Genomic DNA, 21,874 nt, shown 5'->3' on the forward strand with positions numbered 1-21,874 from the left:
GCACAATGCCGTTAATGGAGCGCGCGTGCGTGACTGCCTCAAACAATACGGCAGGCCCTTTTGCCGACCGCAGTGTCACTCACACGTCGACGAGAACCAAAAAAAGAGCAACAAAAGCTTGACACATTTTCCTTTTGCTTTCTGTGCCGGTTTTTCTTCTCTCTGTCATAACCCAACTGGGTTTTCCCCCTCCCCTCAATAGTTTGTCCTCATTTCAACTCTTCATCCCTTTTTGGGGGAAAAAATTATATCGATAGATGCGCTTCGATTGAAAAGGCTGTGACTTTTTTGTTGTGCGCCTCTGAGGGGCGTTTGTATAATGATCGTCGCGGCGGTCTGCCCAATCGTAGCACCGTGTCCTCGCTTGACCTCAGGATATGAGGTACGGAGTGTACTGCCCACCTGTACACAACCAGGAGGTCTATATATAAAGAGTTACCGGCATCTGTCAAACAGTCAGTCCTGTTGCAGTGGACCACGCGTCACTTAGTCCGACTTTGCACACCTGTAGTAGTTGCAAGTATGAAGGGCCCGGCTTTAATCGTCTTCCTGTTCGTCGTGTACGTGCTGCCGTGCTCGCTAGGGGTCAGGCTCATAGCGGCCGTGCCGGCGGTGGGCCTCCTCTTGTTCACCTGGTTCGGTCCCCCCGAGAAGCGCCTGGGATCGGCCGGCAAGGCCGTGCTGGTGACCGGTTGCGACACCGGCATCGGTAACGCTCTGGCCCGGTACCTGGACAAGCTGGGCTTCCGAGTATTCGCCGGTTGCCTGTACGCGGACGGGGAGGGGGCGGCGGAGTTGCGTGGGCGGTGCTCCGACCGGCTCCTTGTGCTGCAGATGGACGTGACGGACACGGATCAGGTGTCGTCAGCAGCAGCCCAGGTGCACAAGATCATCCGGGACAACAACGAAAGTACGCATGTGCAATTTTTCTTCCTGTCTTTAATTGAAAAGTAGAGAGCGATTCCAGGATGATCAAAGCTGAGCCACTGAGATATTTTGGAAGCAATGCACAATCCACAGTCTGGGCAGAGGCCTGGAGGTATGTTTGCGTCTTGTAATGTAAGTGGCAAAGTATTCATCTTCCTGGATTCGTAAAGTAGCCAATTTCACTCGAACCCCCACAGTCTGCACTTGTTGTCTCGGGTTCGAAAGACGTTTTACACTTTGCACTCGCTATTTGAAAGTATAACCCGAGACCACTGCTATATCTACCTTCCTTCGATCATTAACCTTAATAGCGATATTCTATGTTCTTACCCAAAATTTACCTGATTAGTTTTTGTATTCTGTAATATTGCCTTAAAATTTGGGATCTTGTTAGAGATGGATTCCTTTTTTGTCACGGATTTTCATAGTATTAGTATGTTCTGTATTGTTTAATCGTATTGACCCTTTCAGTGATTTGTTTTGAAAACTTTAAAGCAAAAAGATTGTTGTTACTACAGTCTTAAACACAATGCTTTAATTGCTGGAATTCCGTACTCATTTACATAGGAAATTTCCGTGAGCATCTGTTTTGTATGTATAGTCTTCTTTCACGAGAATAAACCTGGCAACTGTAGCAAACCGTGGCCTACAATTTCCATCACACGTCGTTGTTCGATTTTAGTTCAGTCATGTATGTCGAGATAAGCCATACTGAGGCCCATTGGAGATAATGGGATTTTGAGCCTTTTCCCAATGTATATATGTAAATTAAAATTAAAACCGTACCACCTGTTCCCTTACTGGATTTCACGAAGAGATTGCACGATGTTTTTGTAACCTTTTGACCGACTAAAACCAGTCGTCTGAGAGACGTCCCGAAACGTGTAAATCAGCTTCTGCAATTGAATACCTAATTAAAAGAAGGGCCCAACTCCAACAAAACCTTTTTGAGGTTAAAAGAAAAACTGAATATTTATGAAGGAGTTGCAAAGGAAATCAATTAACTCTCCAGGCCAAAATGGTGGAGTTGGGCAATTGTCTCTTTCATTTTTTTTAAAAGTGTGAATTGAACTTCAAAAATGAAGTATTTCTGCAAATAACATCGTTCGTTTCTTCCAAGTAAATGCCATTCCTGAAGCTGATTCTCGTAGGCACCCGCTACAGCATAGAAATAGGCCTGTATATTTGGCATGGTTCCAAATCCGAGCTTTTGTTTAAAAGAATTCTAAGTTATTTCTAAAAAGTCGGTCTAAAATTGGCGCATTTGATAAACAAGCTTAAATTGTGCATCTCACAGAAATAGCTGCAAGTTTTTATCCTCCTGATCACCAATGAAATACGAGATGTGTTTAACATTCTTGGAAGAGTGCAGGCGGTATTTCAAGTTGATTTACAACGATGTAATATGCTAATGCAGGGACTCGACTCTGCCATCATTTTCTTTGTGATTTACGAGTCTGCTGCTCTGTTGACTCACGGGCATGAGTCCCAAGCACCTGTCAGTTATTTCAAACGAAAGTGTAAAAACTTGTATTTTTATCAGACAAATATACGTTAATCCCTACTTCCTCTCTCATGCGGAGAATTAATGGCCCTAGCAAAGGTGTCCCAGCGATCACAGGGCTCTGTGCACTTGGAACGCTCCACAAGAGCCGATCAATTTTGGCTTTAGTATCTTTTTCCTTAACTATTTAAGAGTTTCTCGTGGCCAAACGACTTTTCTCCATACCACCTTAAGACCAGACATATTAAGAAATGCCACACTCACGACCAACTTGGCATATGCCTTCAAGCTAGCCCCATCGCCAGCTTCAGGCATTAAAGAGGGCACAGTATCAGCTGGGGGGCACATCACAGGAACAAAGTATATTTTTATGCTTATGCTTTGTACTGATGGAGAGGGGAGAACTTCCCGCCGGGGAGTTCCCCCCCCCCTCCTTGGCGACGGGCCCGTTTCCAGCCGTCTTTCCCAGTGTCATTTAGGCTGGAAGCGATGTAAACAAACCGCACAATGACTCTTCGACCTTCTGCATATGGTAAGGAAAAAAAATCTGTCATCGCATTCGAAATAAGAATCTCTCTGCCCCACCCTCCTCTTTGAAGATATTTGATGGCATTACCAATTACAAATAAAGGATTTGGGAAAAGAAGAAACTCCTGGACTGAGAAGCATCGCATTTTCTTTTTACTGTTTTTAGCAATAAGTGACCTTTGCACAGGACTTCTATTCAGATCTTTAAAATTTATTTTTGAGAAATGGCCGAGAATGTAATATAGGCCCTATTTGGTAAAAAAGGCATATCAGCTGAAATGCATGTACATTGTGAATCAACCTGAATGAACACCAGATGTTCTCCAAATCTGCTTGAATAACCTTTCCGGTACATTTTTTGGGTATAATCTGAAGCATAAAACCACATCCACAAGGTCAAGAGAAATTCACTAGAGCTCACTGACCGTCCCTAACAGCGCCATTAATTAGATTCGGTTTCAAACCATGGTCAACCGTGTGCATGAAACCCTATCCAAAAACTTCAGATAGAAACACAATGAGATATAACTCAAACATTGTTAATCACAATAGGTGAATCGGGCTCACCTTGGCTGAGCGAGTAAAATTTCGTGTCGATGGCCAAGCGGTCGTTGCCCTTAGTATAGGCTATCAGTGATTTTTGTGATTAGCTGTATTTCTGGGGGGTTTTGGCGCACTTCGTTCTTGTATATTTTTTAACTTGTGTAATGGCTTTGCCTGAGCTCGACAGTTGTTGTTACCCCTCTTGCATTTTTATCATGCAACGAACAAAAATACCGAATGATTCAAATATAGTCACTCTATTTCAGCCGATATTTACAATAATATTAAACAGAAGAGCGGTCCTCCTCTTTTCCCTCGATATGAGTTCTTTCTTTATAAAGCAGGCCCCTTCACTGTCGTAAATATTTCGTAACTCTTTTGATCAAAACTATCAAACTGCTTACATATTTGATAAAAGAGCTTGATCTCATTTTGTCAACGTGGCCATTAATGGTGCGAGCCGGAATAGGCCTATTATGCAGCTCTGAATTGTTACCAGATTCTTAAGAACGATGCCGTATTTTGGTGTTCCGCATAGTAAGTGGAATAGTAATAAGGCTGCTGCAGAAATAAGACATGATAAGTTTGTTGGTTTATTCGATTTATACGCGCGTTTGTACCGTTTGATTGAATATAACATTCTAAATCTGCCATTAAAGCGCTGCCCTTCCCATTCATGAATTAGCAACTTGAAAAATGTTGAAAACTTGAATCATCTTGACGTCCGTCGGCATCGTACAGCGCGCCCTCTCTCGTTGGTCACTCGAATACCATTCGTCGCGAACCGATGTAGAACTTAAAATCCTACGCGTAAATTTTCCACAGGATGGCAATTCGAACAGCAGAGGAAAGATGGGACGGTGAATTGATCAATTTTTGTATCTTTAAGATTTTTGTCTTTTCTCTTTTAGGTCTTTGGGTAGGTCTACCGACGACGTTGTAGCTTGATGCTAATAGTTCGTTTTTCAAATGGGCTCCTGCTTTTTCAAGTACAGTGCACTAATTGATACGATCGGATGACTCGAATGCAAAGCTTGCATATTCCAAGAAGACAATATTTCTGACCGAAACGAGAGGCTGTTCGTGGTATCGCTGGTTTCCTTGGGGACTGTTAGTCATTTCACGCGGCTGGGAAGATGAAAACGCTTCAAGTCACTTCCAGTCAATTAAAGATCTCAGTGTGGCATGCATTGTGAATATAGGCTATATCGTAAGCCCAGCTTCTGACGTTGATTTTTATTAAGTCATTCGAAAAATTATTTTCGTACGGAGTTATCAGACAAGTTCTATTTTTGTTTATTACTTTACATGGTGTTATCAGTTGGGTCAGCAACATTTGTTGATTCAAGGTACGGCATTAGAAAACCCCGTTGATTTAAGAGGTAGTTTAAAACAGCCATGCAAGTATTTGGATGAGCAACTGATACTTGGTTAAATTGTGTAAGCTCACTAACGTACCGGCTTGTTTACCTGCCACAATGTGGTTTCGTTAATGTAAAGAATGCTGAAAGGAAAAATGGACGAATGAAGAAAGGCAAGAAAATGAACTAAGCTTGCTTCCTTTACCTTTCTCTTACCTTGGATGGCCGGTCATTCCCCCGTGACCCCCCGGCCCATGTATTGACTCCCTTTTTCCTCCCGAGTCACCTCCGCAGGCCAGGTTCAACGGCCTGCTTAGGCCGGATCAATCAATGGGGGCGAGGAATTTCAAGAGGTTTCTCCGCGCCATCCACAAAAAGCCCGTCCCATCGCCGGGGCTCCCTCTGCCCCCTCCGAGCATGCATTCCCCCGTTCGGCTCGGCCACTGTCCCCCCCCCCCTCGCTGTATCGCCGCACTACGCGTTTCACGCGCTGGCAAAGACGCTCTCGATCGTTTGCCATATCATCATCTCAAGCTCAGGTGGAGCACTCCCCTTCCCCGCTTGTGCTTTTTTTCCTCTCCATTCATCGGGGCGCAGCCCAACGGCTGGTTGGCTTCGATCCTGCCGATCCCCCTGCGGCCCTCGCGAAGGTTTTTTCGCTTTTTACGAAACCGACACCGGTATCTGATTCACTTACCCCCTTTCGGATTACAGCCCGAGTGTATTATTTTAATTATACGGCAGCGGGCGTGCGAGTGAATTATATGGGTTAAACAGGCCCTATTACAATATTTACCGAATCCACGACGGTCATGATACGATTATTGCAAACTACATGTATACAGGGCTGAGTGACACGGCTAAGTGGAGGCAGGGGGTGAATGGCATCTGAAGGCTTGACCAATGATGTTCAGTCACTGCGCTCCCTGTGAAGCGGCTACAGGATGGGTGCTGCTGAATCACCTGTCTTGATCGTGTTTCTACACATAGGGGAAAACTGATCAAGCTATAGCTCTGTCGATGGTAGTTTGATTTCTCTGTATCTAAACATTTGGCGGCACACAGAACTGGCACCGTAGTTGTGGAGAGTAAGCCCTTGTTGTGATATTATAGACATAGAAAAAAGGTTTGAAAAAGATATTAAAAAAGAAAGATGGCCTATTTGATTTATAATTAACCTACCCTTCCCTGACTTTCTCTCATTCTGGTTTACGCCCATTCTTTTCTCTGCACTCTTCTTTTGGCTGTGTCACTGCTCAGACAGCTTTCTGATCTTGTTTTCTGTTTTTGCCTTTCCTTTCTTGTTTTTTGCTCGTTATCTGTCAATACCGGGTATTAGAACTCTTGAACTATAATTTGTCCTGCATTGTGCCCCAAGTTCTGTCCACTGTAGGCTGTGTTGTGCCTTGCGTTTCGTCCTGCTACCTGCTGTGAGTTTTGCCCAGCGTTATACCCTGCGCATTCTATGATCTGAAGTTTACCCAGGCTGCGTGCGCTTCGCTCTCCATTCACCATATGGTGGATGTTGACTCTCCACTTATAGCTGCCCTTCGTGTTTGAATTTATCTTCTGCTACTCAAAACTTGCAGATTGATTTTATACTTGTTCTGTTTGTTCTGCTTGAGCAAAGAGACCCTTGTTCACATACAGGGAAGCCATTTTCGATCTTGTTCCCTGATTGTCAACTAGCAAATGGGATGGTACCAGACTATTTTTTGAGTGACGTGCATAAGTCTCCTTTTCAACAGTCCTTCAAAGTCTGGCTTAAACCACTTGCGTGTGTTCAATCACAAATTTGGAATAAATGATCGGAGTATTATAAAATGTCATTTTATTACTTTCAATTTTACTCAGGTTCCCAGATGAAGCGTTAACCTCGCTTTCAATTTAATATGGCCGCATTGGTCGACTTATAAGTAAAGTTTATTCTTTGTTTTTATTCTCTTATTAGCCCACTTCTAGTTCTTTCTTACCAGCTTTGATCAACTCTCTCTTTTGCTTTTGTGCTGTATCTCCCTGTCTTGTTTTAACTCCACACCTGCTGAACTGTGCTCTCCTCCATTCTTGGTTGCAAGTCTGAAATCCTTGCTTACCCTTTTAGTCGGACTGCATTGATGTTCCGCTGGAGGGTTAAGGCGATGAAATAACCTGTAAGATGTAAAACTGAATAAAACCGAACAAAGAACGATCAGGCTTTCGACAAAATACATGTCGGGCCTGAGATGCCGACCTTGAATGAGCCCGCCAGTGTTGTCCTGAGTAGCGAGCTTACGTGGCTGCAACCTGACGTATTTACAACAGGACAAACGCCTTGATGGAATTATACTCACGCACAGGCGTGATAGATTTATAACCGTTTAATTTGACCACAGGGAGGCATGCTTTCACGTAATAGGTCACGTTATGTTATACTGACAGAAATATATTGATAGTCAATGGAGGTGATGACATAGAGACTTATGCCTGCGAAAGATAGGAGAAATTATTGGCGAGCTACAGTCACCACCATTACCAGATTCACTTGTCATGATATTTACTAATCAGTAGGGTCGGCAGCGTGTTGATCGGCGCGAACCCGCGCCTGGCCTAATTGCCGACAAATCTACAAGCACCCGTATAAATCAGAGCCAAGGGGAGGGGGGGGTCAGCCGGTCGGTACCCTTTCACCCGAGCAGTTTATCGATTGCCCGCTCGCGGCAGTTTTAAGGTGTTGAACTGGCACGTGTTGAGACACAGGGCCATGGAAACTTGTGCAGAGTACCCTGATTGTGGGCCCAACAGGGGCTCCAGAAATCGATGGGGGCTGGTGAAGACGATTTCAGGCCAATGGCGTGGTCCATGACTGCGCACTTACATCACGGTTAACTCAACGCGTCCGGCTGACTGAAAATTGCCGACAGGCAGGCTTTGACCGACTCGGCAGTGAATTCTCACCACCGCCTAAAGATATCTTCATCGTGCGTTTTCAGGAGGACGAGTGTTTAATGTGAACGGCATTACTCCTATACAAGTGGGCGTGACTGCGCCGTTTTGTGATACGGTCACAGACATAATCCTACAAAAAAGCTATGCATTTAGCTCAGAAAAAGTTTAGTTTACCAATATACCTCGCTAATATAACCGTAATTTCACTCTTATTAATTTCGAGTTGGGATTCTTCTGCAAATTGACAATTCCGCGAACCTAATTCCTGTAAAACCGCGCCAATCAATTAGGCCTAGTAGCGTCAAATTTGGCTAAGTCTGAAAGGATTGTATATAGGCCTATACTGAAAATCTTAAGAAATCTGAAAAACTTAGACACAAATTATTACGAGATTAGTGTTCATGTAAAACACATGGGCACGTCGCACCAGTGGAATAATTAAACCATTTTGCGAAACGGTGCGTGACAGGCAAAGAGCCTGAATTGGTACCTACATTGTACGAATTAAATCTGCAGAAATCAGTAGGTTTCCTGTTAAAAGGTACTTTTTCTCTACATGAACGGGTCCATGGCAAGCAATATTTCTCGTGGTAAACGACTTGAACCGCAGTATGCCTGATAGACATTTTGAAAGGTCGTATCAAAAAGTGAAGCAAACGTTGCTAGATTGGGGTATGAGAAATCTCTTAAAAATGCATGCTTCAAACAAATGGCCAAAAAGGTGGCCAAAATAAGCAAAAACGTTTCATTTACCCGAAGCCCATCATGTCAATAAACTCTATAGAGTGGGCGGGACTGAATCATTTGGCCAAGTTGAAACCTTCGACTTTTGGTACCTCCCAGTCTGAATAAAATACTACCCTGGTTTTTCTTTGATTTCAGTGTCAATACCCAACCGGTGCTGCAGGGTTGCGCGACTCAGCACATCCTGCATAATAATGCTTTTTGTGAACCAGACAAAAAGCACGTGGACATTATGTAAAATGTTCGACTGTGAGTAATAACGAAAGATTGCGCACCATGCCGCCTCATTGCAACGCGGTTGCCTGCAGTTGAACCCTCCAAAATGATAAAGTCTTCGTACCTGAAGTTTGTTGAGATTTCCTTTGGGAATAATGCGCTGCTGAAATATCCAAAATAGGTTCCACTACCCGAGCGGACAGCGGTTTCGGGTCGCAAGCGCCCCATGATTGTTTAGACATCGTCAATGGTGCGCAGTTGCTGAACCGTTTTGAATATGCAGTCTTGCAGAAAGGTTGGCGTGTCATTCCTTTCCACTCCTTTTTCTACCACTCTTTTATCCCCAGCTCTTCCATGTAGAACTTTTTTTACGCAATCTGTCCAACCAGAATCGAGACTTGCCGAACTTTTGTCCTGGTTTGTACAGAAAGTAGTTTATGTTATTAACAAGTTATACATGACTAATATCTTGCATGAGTAATAGCTAACATTGCATACACATGACGAATATCTCAGCATAGCTTTATTTTACCTGATAAATCGGACAAACGTATTTGGCGACGGGAGAGCAAACCTGTCGTTACGCTCTTGATTGCAGATATACGGCAGGTGATCTCAACCTAAGCCGGTGCAATATGAAACTTGCAGCCTTGTGAACTTTTGTCGCCTTCAAAATTAATTATCGTTGTCTGTATATACCCGTGAATTAGTCCTATACGGTTAAAATCTGGAACTTTTGTGAAGTCAAACTGTCACAGTAAAGGGGAAGGGTCGTGTGCATTCATACTAGCTGCTGTGTATGCACGACACTAAATCTGAACCTATGGCGCCTCGCTTGAATGTATGACAGTAAGGATGGCCCCAGTATGGCGCACGTCCAGTCACGCACCGTCTACCATCTCAAATGAAGTTACCTGCTTTGTATACTTAGTTAATGTCAGGGGATGGAAGCATCAGTTCAACTTTTCATAAGTTACAATGAAGCAATGGCATCAAAATAAGGTTTTTTTGGATACAGGTGTGCTTGTTTCCACTGGAGTGATTGTGTCAGGCAAATTAATTAACCACGCCAACACGAGTGTACGATCGCTTGATGCATGCATGCATGAATCTGATGAAGTGGTACCTGCGCCATTACAACTTTGTTAATCAATCACAGCGAGATTCTGAGCTTTCGGGGAGTCCTTGTTTGTAAACAAGTTTAACTTGCGGTATTAACCTTATGGAGATTGAAAACTGACTTTATTATGAGTGATTACCCAACAAAGTTCAGTCGATCCAACTACATGTACCCACTTGCCGTTAAGACCAGTTACGCCGTGCAATGGTACTGGTAATAAATTATTGCATTACGTAATGTGACATGCAAATGGGCGAGGCTGCTTACGACAGGGGAACCAAACTTGGGACAATTGAGATGTTCGTTGTACACTGAGTTATAAGGTGGCATTTGTTGTGAAGATTTGGCAGGATTGACTCATAATGAACAAACATTGCAATGTTATGAAAACACTTAAATCAGGTGACTTCGTTATGGTGAAATGTCAGCGGAATTTGTGTTTGTCGGTTCCTTCCTATTGTAGAGTTACAATTTCTGGAGACGTGCTGTCAATTCAGTTTTTCTCTGATATCGTGCTGACATGGAAACACCTCAAGGGTAAACAAACTAATCAAATTATACTCCCTAGTGTAAAGATAAACATCTAATCAAGGATTACGATTAATGATATCGCCTTGGCTGTCTATACGATTTGAAAGAAAACTCTCTCCGCAATAAGATCGTTGATATTTGTTTAAAACATTCACAGTGTTGCTTCTAGAATGCCTGTCATTGGCTCACCATGTAGTTCAGTATCTGTTTGTATTCCCAATTTATGTATGATATAATCTTCTTACCTGTAGGGAAACTTTGTTGCTGTTTGCAGTTTGTAATTACAAGTCACACCCCATTTAAAAAAAAAATTGAATGTCTAATTTTTGGGGAAGTTTTTGAGGCCATTGCACCGGTCTTCCTTGAAAAACGGCTGACTGGTTCTGAACCCAAAGATATCAACCAAGGCCCGGCACACCTGCACCGTCACCGCCTAGCAGAACAAGGACGTTCAGCTCCCGTCGAAGCCCGGGGGCCTGTAACACCTTTCACAAAGAGAGAGCGAGGGTATCCATAACCCGTCACATGAGCCCCCTCATATCTCCGGCGGGTTGCCAGTGTCAAGTTTGGAGTGGACCTTGACGGCCCGGGATTCAGGGGGTACCGCCCCTCCGTTTGTTGTCGTACATGACGCGAGCACAATGGGAACGCTACGGACCATACCAGCGAGAGAGAGAGAGCGAGCGAAAAAAAAAATGTTCCCCGCGCATAATACGCGAAGTATGGGTATTGCGGAGCGGGTTGAACGACCGGGCTGTCAGCGACCGTCTTGCCGGGAGCTGGTGCTTTTCCAAGCCCCACTTGTTACAGCCGTTCAGGACTTTGAAGTATTTATTTTTGTTGAAAGAAAATAGCGTATTGAAAAAAGCAAATCGTGATTGCATGGACTTTGGAATGGTTGGAGTCTAATCTGGCTTTGCTTAGCTTCTTCAGCCATACCTAGGGACCTTAGATAAGCCTGACTGTGACTGATAGCGTACATTATCGCAAGTAATAATCCAAATCCGTGTGGCCATTATTTTGCAAACAGTCTTCACATTTTTACGCCAAGCTAGCAAAACAGCTGTCTGCAAGCAGGAAGTTTGCGAGGTCACACTGTGGAGGAAATATTACAATACCTCCTGCAAAATGTAATATGTCTTGCTGCATTTGGTTTCAAGTAAACTTCAACTTGAAAACGAGCGGTGTGCGTATTCTCTGTAGCGGTTAGATTTCAAGTCAGGTCTAGCAAAAAGGTGAGGAAATCGTCAATGTTTTGAGCACGTGGTCTTTTAAAAATCCGATATACGTTACGTTTCATTAACGTTCAGAATCCAAAAGTAAAGAACAACCAGTTGGATTGCTAAAATATAGTTTGCAATTAATGGCTTAACATCTGGCAGACTGGTTTTCACAAGCAGAATTTCTGGTAAAAATCTCGCGGCAGGGAATTATTAAGTAAACTAAAATCGATATGTACAGTATTTCAACAAAGTAGGCTTATTGGGGAAGTGGTAATGAAAGGAGACGGAAAGACACTTCTTTGCAAGAAGACTGTCGTAAAGGGCCCATGTGGAGAACTTTTTCGATATTTATTTAGTGCAACGTTTTACTCTCAAATGTTTGAAAACCATTTGACATCCCATCTTGCATGGTTTGTGTGCCGTTTTGAAAAGTGCATTCCAAAACGTTCAACATGTTTCGTGCTTTTCCGGGCAACTGAGGGCGCTGTTGTGAAATCATTCTGAGGAGGCATTGTTTCAGTTTAGGGATTTTTCCTCTCAGATCGTGAACCCCAGAATTTGCTCCGAGAAAGCACTTGTGAGAAAGGGGTTGCTCATTGGCTGACTCGAATCTGGGTACTTATTAGGCGACGAATCCCCAAAACAAGAACATATTACGACAGCAAAATAATCACAATCTTGTCAACCTTGTCTGCCGAAGTAGCTGTAAGATTGGGGTTTGAGGCCAGCATGGGTTTGCTAATAATGTAATAGGAGAGGGCAAGATTTGACAATAAGATTACATGGTTCATTAAATTTGGTTTCAAGGACTGTTTCAAATAGCATTTCCAAGGACTGCGTTAAAATAGCATGCATTGGACCTTTTCGCTCATCAATGAAACGGCCTCACAAAAACGGTCGTCTCAGACACACTGATGGAATGCTGAAAACAGACACAGGGCCTTTTCACAACCAAAGACGCAGTTGTCGGCATTGGTTAATTGAAGTTTAACATGCAGTCAGGAAAGATATATTTTTCATTCGTTTTGTTGTACATAAATCGTGGTCGTTACCCCCATCCTACATTACGTCAGCACTCTCATATATTACATAGCTATTTCCTATTACCTACTAGGTATGAGTTGCCAAAGTTTGCAGATATATCATCCTATAGTTCTTGTCAAGTTTAGCCTCAAACTGTGCATTTCCCCTATTACTTAATGAGTCGTAGTTTCACTTAGTGGTCAGTAGTATTATTTGTTGCTTGGTATTTTGATAGCTGACTGCACTTAGCGAATTATTCTCTTATTTCCGTCACGTACTGGCAGTCAGCCACAGTTTGGCCATCCTCCAGTTGGCAAAATACAACTACGACGTAGGGGGAGAGAGATCTATTTATACCACCGGCAACTGTACGGCTCCCCTCCATTGTGCTGGATTTGGACACAATCGTCAAACTTTGTGAGGGAAAAAGAGAGAAGCAGAGACACAAAGAAACCATTTCTTGGGTTTTGTCCTTTGTTATTTGTTTTCTTTCTTGGGAAGCAAACTTCTCCGACCAATGGCAGTCTTCAGGGCATGTTCCCAGCTCCGACCCTACTCTATACCAAGCTGAGGACCACCTGCACTAAAATCTATTTTTTTACCAGTCTTCACGTTGTCACTTTCGAAAAGACTGGTATATTGAGCTGGTCAAAAGCTTTCTCATTGACCTTCATGACGGAAAGCCATGGAGTGTCTTGCCACCATAATCTTTTCATGCTCTTGTATGTCTAGATTTTGCTTATTTGTTACTTTTGTTCGCTCTTTATTTCAGTCGTGTCTCACGTAAACACTTTTCTTTCGGCTAAAACACTGTTCAAGTGGTAGTTATACCAAACATCTTAAATACAACCTCTTGTTTCCAGCGGGATATATAGTCAAGATTCTAACCACGAGGGACTGGATATCACGATGGCGAGGAAGAACAAAAAACGTATCATGTATCATTATTTTTCCTTTTCTTGTTGAATCTATTATATTTTATGATTTGCCAAATTTTCCAGTGGGGCGAGTGGACGACAATTTTGTGATGGAATTCCCCGCCCATCCTCCTTCTTTGTGTAAGACCAGAAGCTATTAAAGGGCATTAGATCGAAACAGTGGCTCCCCCTCCTAGTATATCATGTGTGCAGAATATTCATGGTATGTACCTATGTGTACCGTACGCGATTACGATCACCGTAACTACGCATTTCCCTCCTTAATGTCAGTCCCTCCTTTTTCGGCAATGCTGTGTCAGTTTTATTTTTACAGTCATTAATTTTTAGCTTTAATGGTACAAACATCTGGAGAGGACTTTAAGTCAAAGTTTGGGTCAAAGTATTAAATTTTTTAAATATTTTTTTCTCTGGACAGAAGGGGTATATAAGCAGAGTGGTGGTTCAGTAACCTTTGTTCAATTCGGTACAATTTGTGGAAGTATTTTCTTCACATTGCAATAATATGTAGGCTGTTTCTGGCCACTTGTAGCATCTTGAGTCATCAAGCTAGAAGACAAAAGGTAGTCTTAGTTGGTCTACCTCACTGTGTTCACCTGTACTGTGTATGTCTTCGATTGTTCTGGCAGGTTTGTGGGGAGTGGTCAACAACGCAGCTGTGAACGGGCTTGGGGAGTTGGAGTGGATAAGCCTGGACCAGTTTAAGTCTGTGACGGAGGTGAACCTCTGGGGCAGCATTAGGGTCATCCAGGCTTTCCTGCCCCTCATCCGCCGCAGCAAAGGTGAGTCGCTAACTGGAGCAGTGCGGTCGAAAATCTCCGGTCATTTCGGAGAAGAGCGGCAGCCCGGGAGAAAGACGTAATGACTGAGGCTAGTTCTTGATTAAAAGAAGGCTCCTCAAAATTTTGTTCCATTTTTTTTCCAAGAATTCCCAAACATATTCATAATCCTAAAGCATATTGCAGGTAGCATATATATTCTGTTCCTCGTACAGCTGTAACAACACAGTTTCGGTATTCCAGTTAGCATTCACTTATGAAATTGTTACCTTTTTCACTTTGGCTAACCATTTTGCTTTATCAAAGATGGTGCCATCAAATTTAAAGAGTCTTTCAGTGTGTCATTATTAATTATATTTTACTAATAGATCTTGGTAAGTGACGCTTGAAGGCATCAGGAACGTCCTGTACAGCCAACATATTCGTATAGATTTTGTTAACTTTTCTGGATTAAGTTGTATATTATTACACCGTCAGTGTAACAAATGTTAAACTTCAGAGCATCAACGTATTCGCAAGTGTTTGAAAGCTGCAGAGATATACGGTCACATCGAAATGACCCTCCTCTTTTGGGGGTATGAATTATTTTGAAACCATGCTATTTCTTGAAATTCTTGCGCACTTAAAGGAACGTACGTTTATAGAGTTTTACGGGTTGAATGTAAGGTTGGGTTTTATTACACAGAAGTCTGGGGTTAATCACATATTTTACCTTGGCAGCTGCGAACAGAAACGGGGCACAAAGGAACGGCTCGTGATGTGATAAGTACCTGCTTCTAAGTTTAGATGGAACTGTGAAGCGATAAATCCTGCCCCGGAAGAGGTTCTCAATTAGGCCCACTTCGGTATAGGGGATTACAGGAAGGGGCTAGATTCAACAGGTGTAAGGGGGTTAGCTGAGGAGGGGGTCACACGGGGCTCTAATTCGGTCATCAGTCAGAGACAAACGAGGACAACAGGGTCTCCTGGGTACAGGTGTAGAGTGGTTTGGTTCTCTTTTTTTTATCGGTCAGTGTTTTCGGGTGGGGGAGATGACTCCACATTGCAGGCTTGATAAGAACCTGCCACAGATGTTTGCGCCATTTTGCCAAGCTAACACAAACTAAATCCAAACGGATGACTGAAATGCGGTTGCTGTTCTTGTAGTGTCGGGCAGCCGCAAACTTTAAGCATCCCCAAACAGAAGTTAAACCTTAACCCTCACAATCCTTGATCTCCAGTCTTTATATGAATGGAATTTTTCACACATACCCCATTGAGTCAGGGTCAGTTCGGCACATTTTCAGTTACAAGTGGAAAAGGGGGACAGGCATTAACCTACGGACACTGCAACGGTTTCGAGGATCAAAACTAGAATCTCTCTTTTCATATGTGTTTCGTTATGGATAGTCAAACTATTTGGACTGGCCCACTGCCATAATCTTCACCCTACACAGTTAAAGTCACATGCGGCCGAGACGTCCGATGATCTGGGGAAAAATAAAAGAAATCGATCAGTTGGCAAGCAGGCTTATAACTTTTTTGTATCAGAAGTATCTGTTGCCCAAAGTATCTGTCTATAACTAAGGCCCCCTTCCTCTATTGGGGTAACGATTTCTTAACTCTGAGCTCGCCTCCCCCCCCCCCCGATAAAAACAAGCCTAGTGGCAACTCGCTGAAATGCATTTACACCTTATACCTGGCCGATTGTATCCACAGGTCGCATCGTCAACATGAGCAGCATCAGTGGCCGGATGAGCTTCCCGTGCAGCTCGCCCTACTGCCTCACCAAGTACGCCGTGGAGGCCATGTCGGACTCGCTCCGCCACGAGATGTACAAATGGGACGTGAAAGTGGTGCTGGTGGAGCCCGCCAACTTCGCCGGTGAGAACGCGGGGGACTTCTTGGCTTGACCAGAATCCACTTTGCAAGGAGGGAGAGGGAATCATTTCAGATTCCTTTGGTTGAAGGGGGAACTCAGTGTGTTTTGTTACACACAGTACTTGAATAAAAGAAACGAGAACCGATCTTTGTCTGCTCAAAATTCTAGGCACAGGTTCGGGGGGGTCCCAGTGACCCCACAAAGGGGTTAGGAATACCGCAGTGAGTAGGCCGGGTAGTGGAAACAAATTTCGATTATGGGGTGCACAGCAGGCTCTAGAAAGTTCGCTGGCCGGGGCTGAAAAATAATTTTCGTCTCAATAGGGTGCACTTGGGGTAGGGTGCGGGATGATGTTCTGATGGGGAGGGGTTTGCCCGTCTGAAAGAAGCCTAATTTCGGAAAGGTTCTTAAAAGGGGTTCCTCTGGCCTATGCCGATTAGGAGGGGGCGGAAAGGGGGACAGGAAGATCCAATTAAACTTTATTAAACCAAATGGAAAAGGAACAGTTGGTTAGGTGAGAAAAAATACTTTAGGGGGGGAAAAATTTATGCACCCCCGCACAATGTAAAAGTAGGACGATATCGTTACCTGAAGTCTGACAGGGATTGCCCCTTTTGTTTTTGCTGAAGAGAATACAATAGGGTATTATTTTTAAAGATTTAATCCCGAAACTCCAAGAATTGGTTTTAGTCACAACTCGGTAATATTGAACTGAAAGCGAGGTTAACTTTTTCTGTTTTTGGAAACTGAAAATAAAAATGAAAACAATAAATAAAGTTTATTATAAATCAATGACATTTATTTATTTGTAATTGATTTTATAAAAATGTTTTAAGCCGTATTTTTAAAAAATGAAAGCAAGGCATGGAACCCAGTCTACTCTGGTACCACTACCACCCCATTTCACACATTATGGGAATCAAGAATGGCTTCCCTGTGAAAAAGTTCTATTTCGTGGCGATGTACGCGTGGTTTTTCTTAGACTGGCCAAATTGTTGTTTCTAGCTATGCCGCGGCAGTTTCAAATACTCATTCCAGCAGTTTTCTTCTTGTTCGACCCATCCTTATTTATACAAAAGGTTGGTGAGAACCTAGTCGATTGAGCTGAGTCAGTTTTACGCCCCCAGGTTGTCCACCGTGCAAAATGAATCATATTTTTCCCTCGATCAAAATACAAGCATTCTGCGCTTATCGTTATTATATACTGCACTTGGATCACAAACCGATCATAAACCTATATAAAACATTTTTTAACAGGAGCAAGCAATTTTTTCACGAAGGAGAACATCGAGAAGATCTTGCAAGGAGTGTGGAGCACCATGTCCGACTCACTGAAGGAGGAATACGGCACGGAGTACTTCGACTACGTCATGAGGTCCATGTGCTCCTGGTCTGGCCAGGGCTCGTCCGACCTGCAGCCCGTCCTGACAGCCGTTGAGGACGCCATGACGATGCCCCAGCCCCGGGAGAGATACGTCGCCGCGCCTTTCGCGGTGCAGTACTTCCTTCTCTTGCTGTTCATGCTGCCCACCTCCTGGGTGGACCTCTTCTTCAGTTTTATGTCCGGTAGGTCCAGCCTGCCCCGGGTCCAGAAGGAGCCCCAGACACCACTGGCGTCGCCTCTGCCGCCCTCCGTGACGCCTGATGAAAACGACAACGTCATCACTGTCAATGGGAGCGCCGCCTCCAACGGAAACGTGGAGCTGTAGAGTCGCCCACGTTGCAGCCACCACCTTTGTAACCAGGGTAACAAATGTGGTACTGTTGATTGACGAACAAAGGAATCATGTGATTCAGACTACATTTGTCATAGGCAGTGCCGTAATGAAATCCAAGATGGCTGCCCTCATTCAAACAGTTTACAATGGAAGTACTTATATTAGATGGTTGTAGCCACATAGGGCAGTGTTGTACTTGGGTAACAATGTAATTTTACAGCTCTGTTTTACAGGAGGCATTAATTTGCATATCCTGTGGTTTTTGTACCAGATAAACATCACGATTCCAATTACCTCGTTAACGCTAAAAAATATTTGAAACTGTCATGCAGTTATTATGTATAGGCCTATGAAATATATATATAGTTTTATCTTTAAGTTTTAACTTGCAAGCTTGAGTCGCGTTTATAAAAGGCAAGGTGTGTGGATATGTTTGTACATACAATTTCGTAGATTATTTTTAACATTCAGTGTATATAAACCGTACACTGGCGATTCAAACCATGCGACTTTTTCACACCTCAAAACCTACCTGAAGTTCTTAGGAAAGGCGCTGAATATTTGACGGAGACCCTCACTTACACTGGAGTAATCTTAAACCTAAAAAGGGATTTGATTTCGTAAACTTTGTAGGGAGGTCTGAATGGCATTAAAAGTTTAATTGATCGGCCGCAACTTTTGACCTTAAGGTTCATGATTTATAAGCTCAAGTTGAGTCGAGCAAAGTATTCTGAAAGGTCATTCGGCAGTGGATGACCTTCATATTTAACGTACAATTGAAATTGAATTTGACAGGGTAGATAAATACGTGAGGACTGCATCCATAGCTCCCCAATAATGTGACCCCTTTTTGACTTCGTTATTGCACATGATCCGGGGACCTGTAGCTTTTGGCGTTATTGCACGGGATCCCAACTATCCTGTGGCAGGATCAGTGTTTAATTAAAAATCTATTGTGTTTCACGTGCTTATACCTTTTCATTTATTTTGGGATAGCACGTTTTCGACTGCATCCTATTATGATAATGATCGTGCCCCGTTATCCGGATGAGCCGTGGATTTACTCATGCCGTTCATCCCCCGACTGAACTTTCAAGTTGCCGAAACTAAAACCAACACGGAAGCCTCTCAGGTGAACTTCTTGATTGATTATTTCCACAATAACACTTCCAGCCTAATTAGGCCTGGCGGCCTGTAGGGAACCAGGACGTGCCGACGGGCAGGTCAGTTCCCCCCTCTCAGTTCCCATGGTGGGAACGTCTTTGCAGATGTTCGTTTGCAGTGAAGGTATTAGAAGGTTATATTTAACCATGCATTTTGACGAGTAACAGAGAAAAAGGAAGAATCCAAAAGGTTCGACAGAATGTCAAAGCCTGAAAGTCAAAGTGACAGACTTGTCACGCTGACAAGACTTATTGTTTTCCAAAATGACGGAGGTCCTTATTTGTCTTTCTGACAAGAAAGTTTGTCAGAATGGAAATATCGCAGATTCTACTGAATAGGTGAAAATCCTGTCGTTTTAGACACCAATCTGTGAAGCAAATCGAGTTTCCCCCCGTTGTTCAGGCACCGTCCTTTCACAGATATATTCACGATGTCTGAGTTGTCCCCTCCCAAATTTGCCCACCTTACTCTCATTTCCAACATGTAGACTTGGACAGATTGTAAAGAACTACATGTATGTCCTTCTAGATAAAAAAAACTAACTTTATAAAAATCACACCATTCCTTAGCCTAAACCCTTCTCGAAATGGATTGGTTTCTCCACATATTTCCCTTGAGTGCCTGAATACCTTTGCTGTCGACTGAGGATAACAGAATGCAAGGAAAGATTCGGATACCGAAGACTGGAACGAAGACGAAACGAAGATGCTCGTTTCACCCATGGCTATAATAAAGTACCGTTAGTCTTTAACAGGTGTTGAAAAGTCGATCCTGATCTATGTTCATCGTTATAGTGAGGACATTACAGTGGATCTGTTTAATTAAACGCGATAGGAGAAACATTGCTATGATACTTGTGCTTACGGGCGAATTACGGCTGAGAAGTACGATCTCTTAACCGTTTTTAATGACGGAGCTTTTTACAAGGAAAACGGAGACGCCACGATTGCCAAGCACGCTAGAAATTCCTCGTCCCGTGCCCCATGCAAAGTTGCTCGAAACCAGTCAACAGTAGGCCCAAGTGCGTTTAGCACGAGCGGAGATGGTTAGTACGCCGTCGCTGGTGAACCCAAAATTAAATGTTCTCAAGATTTAAACGCGGGCCACCAGCGTGTAGTTCAATCAATGTACTGCACAATTAGGTGAAACCCCCATGTTCCATTACCATCAATTTGTGAACGCTTTTTGTTTCATAGGCAGAGGGCGCTGTTTATTATTGCAGAGTAGATTTCTTTACACCGCAGCGTATTTTAGGAACAAAAAAGCATAGGCCGACAGATCCACTTGTTAAAATAAAAAAGCGAGATAAAAGTGCTTCTAGTACAGGAATACCTCGATCTTACTGTTGTAACATAAGGCTATACATATCTTATTGTCGATGTAAATCTCGTATTTGCTTTTAGCTTTTTGTGCGTCTTTTCATACTCTTGAAATATTGATTGTTAAGAATCGTCGCAGACATGGGAAGATGCGTAACAGTTGTACAAAATTTCATGATAGCGAATTACAAATGAGTATGAAAATGTGAAGTAATTCATTAGTGAGAATGACAATATTGTGAGCATTTCTTCTTGTGTTGTACCACTGTCAAAGTTAGTACACCACCTGACCATTATTTTGTGAGTAGTGGCGTAACTATATGTACGGGGGAGGCCGGGGGGATGTGCCCCCAAGTGGATACCCGTGCCCCCCCTTGAAATCTATGAATAATCTCCGTTGAAATGCAGCTGCAGCGTGTTTCCTTGTGGTGCCCCCTTGAAAAAATACGTGCACCCCTCAGGGGCCCATCCCTGGACATGTAGCCCTTGTTGCGCCATTGCTTGCGAAGCGTTTTTCTAATATGTTCTGAGCGCATAGGCTATTGTTCTGTTCTGGTTGCTGTAATAAATTATGTTGTTCAATAGAGAGGTAACCCTGCCTGGTTCCCAGTCATGCAGGCATCTTTATCGCACTTCAAAGAACCGCGCCTTCCTTTTCGAAAAACCTGCAGCTCCTTTGTTATAGACTCATGGCGATTTTGTTCTCAGTAGGTATTCGTAATTTGGAATGATCCGTTATTGTACAGTTAAATCATTACATTTCATTTTGCATTTGAGAAAGATTCTTCCAGGCCCTCCATATTTTCAGATCAGTACATTTTGATTAATATGCGTTTTTCCCCTCTGCACGGATTCTTCTTTTATTTGTTGTTGTTTCTTCATTTGCTTGCCTGTTTTCCCACAGCCACTTTTAGAAAGGTGGCTTGTTGATTGTGCCCTACGAGGAAACCACTAAAATAACCACTGTTTTGGTCTGATACGTTTGCACACGGAGTGAGATGGAGTTTTCGCACCACGTGAAAAATATAGTTTTGCTTTCTCTTGAAATGTAGCTCAACCGCTTTTATTTAATGTTTGAAGCGATTGCCATAACAGGAGTGAGAATTGTAGGGAACACTTTTTTAAATACCCTATTGATGGCTTGTTTGTTTCATAAAGCATTTATGGTTGTTGATCTTAACGGGTTTCACTGCGTTTGAACTTCTGTATCCATTTTTGTAGTTCAAAACTTTCAAACTCCGTACATTCTAGACAGACATTGTGAAAGTATTTTTGCCAAAACTATCGAGTTCCGCTTTGCATCTTTTTGTGTAACTTCTTATTGGTGTTTGTAATAAATACACGGTCCATCATTTTTGCAAGATTTGTATCTGTCCTTATTTAAGTCTGCTGTTGGAAGTCAGGTAAGAAAGAAATTCCTGATCTCAAATCATTTTCTCAAATTCACGAAGAC

General features: G+C 43.0%; 1 protein-coding gene across 1 annotated transcript; it reads left to right on the plus strand.

Annotated features, from left to right (window-relative positions):
- Positions 1-201: 201 nt before the first annotated feature.
- LOC110979446 (D-beta-hydroxybutyrate dehydrogenase, mitochondrial-like) lies at positions 202-21,773 on the plus strand. The gene is made up of 4 exons (XM_022235240.2): positions 202-910; positions 14,210-14,362; positions 16,058-16,222; positions 17,478-21,773. Exons 1-4 carry the CDS (start codon positions 523-525, stop codon positions 17,927-17,929), a joined length of 1,158 nt encoding a protein of 385 aa, XP_022090932.1. The 5' UTR covers positions 202-522; the 3' UTR covers positions 17,930-21,773.
- The last annotated feature ends 101 nt before the right edge of the window (positions 21,774-21,874 follow it).

Source organism: Acanthaster planci, linkage group LG01 (genome assembly GCF_054643075.1).
Source record: "Acanthaster planci isolate LZ-2023a linkage group LG01, COTS_SCS, whole genome shotgun sequence".
NCBI classification, from domain to species: Eukaryota; Metazoa; Echinodermata; class Asteroidea; order Valvatida; family Acanthasteridae; genus Acanthaster; species Acanthaster planci.

Bases quoted from the DNA above. Each gene is read 5' to 3' on its own strand.
- LOC110979446 (XM_022235240.2), top strand. From the start codon at position 523: ATGAAGGGCCCGGCTTTAATCGTCTTCCTGTTCGTCGTGTACGTGCTG. The intron at 14,363-16,057 runs GTGAGTCGCTAA...TTGTATCCACAG, and splicing joins CCTCATCCGCCGCAGCAAAG to GTCGCATCGTCAACATGAGC. The intron at 16,223-17,477 runs GTGAGAACGCGG...ATTTTTTAACAG, and splicing joins GGAGCCCGCCAACTTCGCCG to GAGCAAGCAATTTTTTCACG.